Genomic DNA, 10,263 nt, shown 5'->3' on the forward strand with positions numbered 1-10,263 from the left:
TAGGAGTAATTTTGGGAAGATTAGAAGAAATGATAAAAATAACTATAAATTTGAAAGATGTGTGGAGGAAAGAATATAAAAAACAAAATAAAACAAAGTGGGACATCAAAAATGGAGAAAAACAATGCAGCAAGATGGACCTTCTTTGAAAGTTAACTACTCTATTGTCACGTTACATGTACTCAGTGTACCCAAGAGCTTCCAAAGGCTATTACAATGGATTACTATCAAAACAGTGGCTCTGGAACACTAATATTGACAGAAATCACCACTCAGCTTCAGTCTTGAATAAAGACTCAAGGAAAGTCCTGTATTTAATTTCTGGTCAAAAGTAAACAGTTTTTGGTAGACCAAAAGGAGCTTCCTCCCGTGACACGATATATGGGAAAACTAGAAACTCAACTGCAAGGTACACAAATCAGAGTTCCCAAGATATATTATTTACAAAAATTACTGGCTTTTAAAGGCATTCAGAATAATATCAAGAAATTAATTTCTAAAATATTTCCATATATTAATATAACTTACCAGGAGGTACAGGTGGAGGAAAGCCAGGAAACTGCGGAGGGGGGATCCCAGGGGGAAGTGTCGGGATTCCCATAGGAGGGCGATTCAAATGAGGTGGAAAAGACATTCTTGCAGTCACAATCTATCAAAAAGATAGAAAAGGAAACTTGTAGCAGTCAGTTCCCAAATGTGAATTACAAGAGCAGCGAAGTGGTAAGTGTCCGTAATTGTTTTAAATTTTTATTTGGATATTCAACTACAAACTAAAACTATTTTTTTCCCCAGCTATTCATTACATTACAGATGTAGTAGAAGCCTTCTTTCTCAACTAAAAACAGCACTTCTAAGGAAGTGTTTCAGAATGGAGTGAAAAACAAAGTTATATCTGACTCCTCAAACCAATAAAGTGCATTTAACAGTTTGTACAGTTTCTTTAAAATAAAGCTATCTTTACAGTACCTGAAAGCAAAACTGATCTTGTAAGACATTTCCAATAAAGCAAGCAGTTCTGTTGTACAAAAAATGACCACAAACAATACAACTGTAGAACAAGACACCAGAAAGAGCTGGGACAACGCAATGCTCAGCATTAACGGCAGCCGTATTTAAGAGGACATTGGGGAGATTGTCAAATTCCAGCAGAGAGAGAGTTAAAAGTCTGAAAGAGGGTTCTGTGATCTATTTTTAACTTCCCAGTCCACAAATCTCCTAGAGCACAACTTGGACATTAGCCCATGAGCTGGGTGTCAACATGCTCCCATAGAGAGTAAAGATCATTTCAAAAACCACTTTCTATTAATATTATCATTATTTTACATGCATATTACTGACCCTGAAACAGACAACAACCAGCCATAAAACACTCCAGGATCACCCTTAATACAACTAAGGCATGCATTCTTCCAGTATTGTTTCAGTAACCTTATACTGCAGTCAAGTGTTCACTGAAGGCTGGCCCTCAGTTCTAAAAAACCCAAAACTGGTCAGAATATTACTGCTGAGCATATACCTACATTCACACTGCAGCGAGGAAGCATTGGAGAAGTTCACACACAGTGGATCATGTGGATATGAATCACGAAGACACAGTATCACAAGTGACAAGAACCCAGTGAGCTGTCGGCAGAAACGTTTTCGTTTCTCATTGGACTCTACGGAATGCCTTACAACCTACAGTGTCAGTTCTGCACTGCAACTGCTTTCCAAACAGGCACCTATGAGTCAAAACCTGAAGCAAAGCTGCCTGGAGAAACTGAGTTATGGCAAGCAAAATTCTGATACATTCAACTGAACTGTAGATTGTAACATGCTTTCTTCAAGGCAGGAATACAATGGCACTCAACAGCAAGGAATGGAAAACAAGTTTTGCTGGTGACAGATGTAACTTCCAGACTTGTTCAAGAGCAAGGCATTAATCTTAAATACTAGAAGTAAAAGATAGTATCAGTATTCTACCATAATAGCAGGTACATCTGAAAGATCTAAAAAAAATCTGAAACCAGAATCATATAGAAAAACTTCATTCCCTCTGATTCTGGAAACAACTACAAGAGATAAATATATAGTAGATTGGAAAGGATGAAAGAGAAACCCAAATGTATTTGGTAATACCTTCTAACATTGGAATTACTTATTCTGGTCTAAGAACACATATATAACCCTATCACATAATTCATCCAAGGAAACATTTACAACTACATCAATTACACGAGGTATGTGATAAGGGCATTCATTAATATTAATATTCCTTAATATATTCATTATATTAACTGAATTTCTAGAATTAAATGCCCTGAGGGCATTTATCAATATCTCGCTAGGCAAAACAATGAACACTCCTGTGATACAAGGTCTAAGATGGCAGAAGAGAGCAAATGCAAACATTCTTCCAACAGTTCAATAAAGCTTTTATGCAATCTAATAATCATAAAACCTCCCCTCACTTTCAGAATCCATATGCCTAAGAACACTTTTCCTTTCTGCAATTCCTGAATTTTCAAAAATGTACAGACAAAGAAAAACAGCAAATATGTACTCCATTTTATTTTTGTAAAAGTTGCTTATTGTCTCTTCAGACTACACGTACATCAGCTGACATTAATCTAGAATCTGGAACTTGTATGGTATGGAACAGAACTCCCTTATCTGCCTTGGTGCCACTAGTTGAAACTTTCACACACACACACACAAAAAAAAAGCCAACAGAAAACCCACAAAATCAAGATCTTTAAGGCTCTCAATTCTTATCTATATTTCAAGCTGATAAACAACTGGATAAAATTCAAAGCTGTTTTGGGGTAGATGGTACAAACAATAAGCTACTGGGTCTGAAATGGTTCTAAACAGGCTACAACACAGTTGCACCATCAGAAGTCCACAAGATGATAAGGCATGGTCTGTAGAACATATAAGAATTTGGGAATTTTCCAGGCTGCCTGCAGGTGCAATCTCTTCTCTCGCTCTGACAAGCACTTTATTCGAGCCATCATTTTGGAGATGATAACAAGTAAAGCCTGGGGACTAAGTGGTGAATCAGTTCTTTGAATTAAAAGATGGAAAACATACCATACCCAGCGGATGTTACATATGCACAGAGAAGGAACTGTTTGGTTGGTGTTTTTTTATAATTTAAATTTTAAAAAGCAAAGATTTAGCAGTCGACAAAGTTACTTTTGCTTCATAAAAGGAAAAAGGCAGTAAGAAGAGAACAAACTTAGTCCTTTAATCTTTTGGGCAGATGATGTGGAACACACTGTTATACACAGGGCTTCCATAGTACATTTCAAAGAATTCTGTTCCTTCTCCCCCATATTTGTACGATTACTTTCACAGCAGCTAGAAAATTTAATTCTTCCATGGACCAATCCTAGCAACTCCGCTGCCTGTGGCATTTAAGATCAAAACTAGAACTAAAGGAAGTCTTGGTCTCTTTCTCACTACTCTGTGTAACTACTAATGTGAAAACAGCAGAGAGAACAGTTTAATTCTGTTTCCGTTATGAAAGCTGTGAGGATCAAAATATCAGGAGTGAAACTGCTCACTGGAGAAGTGAGAGATCTGGATGAGGGAGGAAGATGCATCCAAGATGCTACAATGAAGGGAACTGCACCACACATTCTTTTCTGTCAGGAGCTAGAAAACACACTGCAAACGTAGATACTCTTCCAACAGTGACTCTGCCTCAAATTATTAAGCAACTACAAATCAAAGGTTAGGTATGAAAAGTTAGGATATGTTAAGCTGAATCTATGTAGAATTCACTTGCAAACATCTCAGGAACAGCATCTAGAACTTCTCTGCAGAGCATTCTCCTACCCTGCCGGTACAGTTCAGTGATCAATTTCTGACAGATTTACTGTGATGTCAGGAACATACATGGCAATCTTCCAACTTCCCCAATTTATTCAAATATCTAACTATGAAACTAAACAGTCAAATATATTTTTAAAACCTCAGCTGACTTATGGAAGTATTATCTCTAGTCAAACTGAACATAGGCAGCATTCTTGACAGCTGCAGTTTAACTAACAGTTCTCTAAGCAAGAGTTTAACTTGTGTGAATGTTACAGTGGCCACGAAAATACAGGAGAAATAAAAGCAGTGATCAACTGGCCTGCTATCACTCAAAATACTAAAATAACAACATCTTTACCTCCCAAAATGATGGACTGATGCCAGGTCTCAGACTCAAGGTGCAGTCAGTTTAGGCTGTGTCTGTGCCAGGAAGCAATACAATCGGAACAAGTCTGTTAAACAAAACTAATGTCCACACAACATGTTTTGGGGAAGCCCACCCCACTAAAACAAATGCCAGTTTGTAGGTACGAGTGCATTTTTGAATGTATTTTCATCCAAAAAGAATCCAGCTTATCCACTGGAATAGCACAAACCAGTATGAAATAAACTTCCTAAGTGATGATGACTGTGAGACTTCCTTCAAAAGCACACCTTTGATCTAAGTGAACACAGTAACAAAGACGCACACTTTATTAGCCTTGGGCCATTTCTCTATGCTGCAAATTAATTATCTCATGCGTGGCAAAACACCCAAGTTTATTCTATGAAGACCCAGCTCAAAAACAGCCTGAGCTACTAACTAAGGCAAGTGCTACATAAACACAGCTATAATATTCCAGGTTCAACTTTGGCCCAGAAGGAGCTCAGTTGCTTTCTACATTGCACTTCTGACTTAAGTCCTGGTGGAATCAAGCAAGCAACATGCAGAGCCATCTGCATCAATCTTCTGAAACTTAGAGAGAGTACACGGATATCCATATGGTTCTAAAGTTTGGTAAAATCCATTGAGACTGGTTAATCCTGTCATGGTGAGATCCCTGCTGGGATGGAGCTTTGTCCACTAGAAGCACACTGGCTCTGATTTACAACTAAGCAAACACAGAGAGCTGGCCTTAGGGCTGGAATCAAGTGTCTGAGCCCACACAGAACTCAAAACTACTATGAAACAAGGGTCACCATCACCTAGACGCTGACACAACACTGCACTGTTCTTCTTTATCATCTCCGACTCCCAGAAGTCCCAATAATAGAGGACTGAGATTGTACTGGTCTGGCTGCACTGTTAATGCAGTAATTCCTTTTTAAATCATAGTATTCTTTTAACCTTCTGTTTTACTGACTCCATTTTTTAAAATACAGGGATGAAGGGGTATATCATAAGCAGAACATAAATTCAATAAAAATTGCTGTTAATGGATGTATTTTAAATTGACAATTCTATGATCTACTCAGGGCAGCATCATAATTCTACCACTGTCACAGGATTAATATCCTTAGTATCTCTGTCTGCACATTAGAAACTTGCAAAACTTCTTAACCATTTTCAAAGCAGTGAAGTTCCCCATGAAACAACCAGTTACAATACTCACTACTGTTACACTAAACAAAGTTAAAACTGACTGCAAAACCCCTGAAGTCTTACACAAACTTAATGTGTTTTAAGAATACATACATGAGGTGTCATAGCAACAGTGATGGCTGATCTAGTTTAATTTTATCTGATTTTAACTTCCTTTCAGTATTTTCCCAAAACACTTCTTCCGCACCACAAAACATCTGTACCCTTAGTCTAGAATAAGTTGCACAAAACAGCTGTGCAGGCTGAAGAAAACATATGCAACAAACCAGTTTGTTAAAGTCAGTACTATCACACAGGCGTGTGCATTGGTCTCTACATCATGGGTGGATATTTAAGCCATTCTGTTATAAAAACAACCTCCTAATTTGTCACCCAATAAGGGTGCTGTTTATATTGCTTGCCATCAAAAAAAAGCTCCTTACAAGAAAAATCTTCTATTCCAAGCCAACTGGTTTCCTCAATAAAAATGACCACTTTCTCAGACCCCTAGTTTTCTCCAAAATGGCCAGCAAGCTAGGCAGGATTTCAATGTTAAACCCAACAGGCATGGGGAGAGATAAAATATACTATAGGTTTCTTAAGGACAAAAATACTAGTATTTGTTCTCCAGAGGTGATCTAGAAAGAGTTTCGTAACTGCTAGGGAACAGTCACATCCCACACTACTATTACAAACCAACACAAAAAGCAATGTGTTTACCCAAATGAAAGCCCCAGTCCAAAAGCTCTTTAAGCAGGGGTCCATTAAGTATATCATCAGAACTTTAACATGTTTAATTCCTAATTCTGTGCCTCTGCACCCATATAAAGCCCTGGTTAGTGAAATAAGTGACTTTCCATTCTAACTTGGCTATTGACGCTTCCCAAAACAGAAACATGGCTGTGGCATTACAACACTTAACTGAATGGGCACTCAGAGGCAGAGAAGCAGGCAAACGCTAAGCCCTCTGATCTGTGCCACTCCTTTACGGAAAAAGTAAGAAACTCTCCTGTTCTTCCTTCTAATTTGCTTTGGACTCCCCCCATAAATGCTGATGCAATACCTGAAGTAATGCTCTCCTGCCACACACAAAAAAAAAGGACTAAAATTCAGTGTACCTATATTTTAGTCTGAATGGACTAAGAAATATAAAACTTTTGAGAGCTCACTTTCTCTAAAGCCGTTTAAGACCTAGAAAAAAAAAGGAAAAACAACAAAGCCGTTAGTTGTGCTCTGGATATTCCCTGTGCTTAAACAAAAAAACTCTCCTTCGGGAAGACAAAGGTCTTTTTCTTCAACGGAAAAAGACATAATGAGAAAAACACGCCGTGTGCACCTCACAGCGGCTACTGACACGGATGAATCACTCTTGATTATTCTACGCACGACCTGCTAACACGTGTTTTAAGATGACTACTCCAATCCACAGTAAGGACAGTAACTTCCCTGTCGCAATATATCGCGTTTCCTAGCGTGATCGGCTTACTCGGGGTGCAAAATTAAAAATCCCACCCACAGAGCGAGGCGGCCGGGCCCGGGGAGCAGCGTCGGGCTCCAGCAAAGCTCCGCGCAGGTCCTCGTCCCGGGCGTGCGACGAGTTCCCCTCGCCTCCCGCGGGGCCGCTCCCGTCCCTCCCGCCGGGGTCGGCGGAATGGACTCCCACGCGTCCCAGCGGGAGAGGAAGCGAACGGGCCTCGAGAGCACCGCCCCGAGGCCGCTCGCCCGTTCCACGCCCCGTCCAGGCCCGAGCCGCCTCCCCAGCGAGCGCCCGCCGCGGCCCAGGGGGTTCGGCCCGGGCCCGGCCGCGCCCCCGCCAGGGGGGCGGCCGGGGCGCCACCGCCGCGCGCCTTTCCTCCCTGCCTCCCTCTTTCCCCCGAAGCCCCTCGGTTCTCACCCCTCGGCTGCGGAGCGGGGCGGGGATGGCGCGGGGGAGGCGCTAGGCCGGCTGAGGCCCCGCTAGGCCGCGAACACACCGCGCCGAGCCGCTGCCGCCGCGCCGCGAGGGGTCATGTGACCCGCCTCTTCCGCCAGCGGCCCGGCGTGCACCGCGCCGCGCCACCACAGAGGCCGCCGTGGCAGAGCGCCCCCCCTCGCGCCCGGGCAGAAACGCGGCGGACCATAGAGCGGCGGCGGGCAGAGGGGCACGGGAGCGGAGGGGCGCTGCCGCCGCCTTCAGTGCGGGCGGGCGGGCGCCGCGGGGCCGTGATCCGGCCCGGAGCTCCGCCATATCGAGGTCAATGCCGCCGCTCGGGGCTGGGGCGGCTGGAGACTCTGGAAAGCATCTGTCTGTATGCGGCACGGAGCCTTGCCCGTCTGTCAGCCGTCATGGCCCCCTCAGCCGGACACTCAGGCCAGGCTGAGCTGCCACCCGCCCGTGACGGTGGTTGGGAAGGGCTGTACCGCAGGCAGAGAATCCTCTCCCTCGACCTGCTGCCCGCATTGTTTGGGATGCAGCCCAGGATACAACTGGCTTTCATAGAAGGTTCTGTCTGCTGTAAAACACCTAAGGATTTACACAGCAAAGAAGAGCGAACACTACTGTCTTAGGCAGCCGTATGCTCATCAGAAAGATGTCACTGTGCTGTTGGGCCTAGCTATAGTCTACGACTAGTAGTTTCTCTGACCTACTTGCAGCATTTAGACTACATTAAGAGACGATTTTCAACATGACATGAAAGACGGTAATTGCTGTAGTTACACCACTGGTGGCAAGGAGTTGCAAGTGGAAAGAGGAAGTGACTGAATGAAAGGAACGTGATCTTAGAGATTATTATGAGGTAGACCACAAAATGAACGTATGTGCATAAATGCTGTTTAACAAAGGAAAAAAATATGCATTGTATTTTCTGTTGTTTAAAGGAAAGTGCTCAAGAGTCAAATGACGTATCTCCACCTGTAGACCAACTTCTTTGGTACAAAGCAGATTAAAACTGTCTGGATGATGGCATACATGCTACTGAACAGCCAACAATTGCATTGGAATTAAGGTCCTGTTCATCACCTTGCTTTACAAGATGATGTGTAAGAGTATATATTTTACCAGTAGTTGATTTAAGAAGTACTTCAAGTTCGGATGCAATTCCCCCCAGAAAGAGTATTTTTACTTTCTATTAATTACAGTTTATTCCAAGCAGCTGGTGTATCTCCTTCAAACTAATATAAATTTAGTAATTTTAATACTGACTACTGTTATTATTTTAATAATTTTTATTTTTTTATTATTTTAAAATAATTTATAAGCATGCCTAGGAAAACCAAGGAAAAGAGAAAGCGCATAACAAAAATTTCCAGGATCTACTCTGTGTTGTTGTCTCAGACAACAGCTCAGCCTGAAAAAGAAAGGTGAATCCCAAACTGACTTGTACTGCTGTAATAAGTTTTTATTTACAGGAAACTTTGCAAAGGCTTTGCTCATATACATGTTAATTTATTTTTTTTTTTGGCCAAATAAATAGGTTATTTTGCATTTATTCCTATCAACAAAATAACAAATCAACTAGCTTTCTGTATCCTTCTTAATCAAGAAAGAATAGCAGCAGAAGCACCCAGTAAATGTAGCTCCTTTTGTGTCTTTACTCTTTCTGCTATGGGATTTTAGAATTACCCACCCCTAGTGCTTGTATTATCCTCCTGCCTTTCAGTTACGCAACTGAGATCCCCTTTCCAGATACTGAACACAGTTCACTTTCTTCAGTTCTCAATGCAAACCCTGGAGTTTCATGCTCAAACCAATCATGAAGATTGCAGTTCATGGCTTTTAATATTAAGGTTTTTTTTTTGTCTGCCAATTGTCTTGTATTTCAAGTATGAGAAATCATCCCAAAAATGTTAGGCAAGATACAAGGTTACCTCAAGATACAGGGGTCACACTGTTTCTAGACTATGCATTTTAAACATTTTATATGCATTTTTTCTTCCCTTCCTTATATCCTTTAATGGGTCCCTCTGTCACATTACCAGTCTAAATAGAGCCACTTAGAGGATATTAGCCCTTAGATGCCAGATCATTGATCTTGTTCTTTGGCTCCTCTGAATAGCACTGTGAGACTTAAAAGTTTCTACCTCGTATGTATTAGTTATATTCATTATTCAGGATTTTTTCAGTCTGAGGATATTTGGTTCACCAAAACTTCATTCTTTTAGATGTCAGTCTATTTTGTCAATCTCTCAAATGAATCTTTTATGCAAAATACCGAGTGAAAATACATTGTTGTAACAGCATGAAAAAGAATAGGGAAGAGAGTAACTGTGCCAGTCTTCATTCATCATCACTAAACTGCATAAAAGAAAAATAATTAAATCGTGTATATGCCTACACAAATATATATATAGTACAATGTAGTATAACAAAACTTCAGCAATACACTTGAATCTGAGAGGGCCTCAGTCACTCCTTGTGTTAGAAAATTCATTGATGCCTCATTTTCACAGTAATTGGACCTGCTGACTCAGTTTTGTGAAATGATGATACTTTAAAGGTAAACTCGGAATCACTGCCTTCTACATGGATATCCAATTGTGTAATTTGGCTCCCTCTAGAACTTACTTGTCTAAAACTGAAGCAGAGGAACAAAGAATGGGGCACCCTATAGCTGCCTGTTACTTATCAACATGCAAGGTCCACTGAAGGAAAACAGTGCATGTCCTTCCTCTGGTGAAATGACCACTATCATTTGATCCAAACATCCAGCTGAAAACTCTTGTTACTTTAGAAGAGAAATTGTCTGTGCACTGGCTATGCTACAAGAAAAACATTTTTGCATATGATCCAAATAAAAAATGAAAAATAACCCACTATTTTCTTCTAGCATCCCATGAGCCAACAGCGAGCTCATTGGAGCCACTATTTGCCGAGGTTATTTCCTCGCCGTGTGGTTTCTTTGACTATCTCTGTCCGGCGT

The 10,263-nt window shown here is 41.3% G+C and overlaps 1 protein-coding gene across 4 annotated transcripts in view; it reads right to left on the minus strand.

Annotated features, from left to right (window-relative positions):
* The window catches only part of RBM25 (RNA binding motif protein 25), a 33,623-nt gene extending 26,232 nt beyond the window's left edge, over positions 1–7,391 (minus strand). The window contains exons 1-2 of one of the 4 annotated variants that reach the window (XM_014252051.2): positions 7,257–7,391; positions 529–649 (exon numbers count right to left, since the gene is read on the minus strand). In XM_014252051.2, coding sequence (XP_014107526.1) covers positions 529–634 — 106 coding nt within the window. In that variant the 5' untranslated portion in view covers positions 635–649; positions 7,257–7,391. Of the gene's footprint in view, positions 1–528; positions 650–1,520; positions 1,586–4,159; positions 4,177–7,256 lie in introns of those variants that run through there. The other 3 variants (XM_014252052.2, XM_005522519.3, XM_014252054.2) reach the window with 3 other exon arrangements.
* Between the last annotated feature and the right edge of the window lie 2,872 nt (positions 7,392–10,263).

The sequence above is a fragment of the Pseudopodoces humilis genome, chromosome 7 (genome assembly GCF_049639895.1).
Source record: "Pseudopodoces humilis isolate 2021_Gansu_Grassland_sample_001 chromosome 7, ASM4963989v1, whole genome shotgun sequence".
In the NCBI taxonomy this organism is placed as follows: domain Eukaryota; kingdom Metazoa; phylum Chordata; class Aves; order Passeriformes; family Paridae; genus Pseudopodoces; species Pseudopodoces humilis.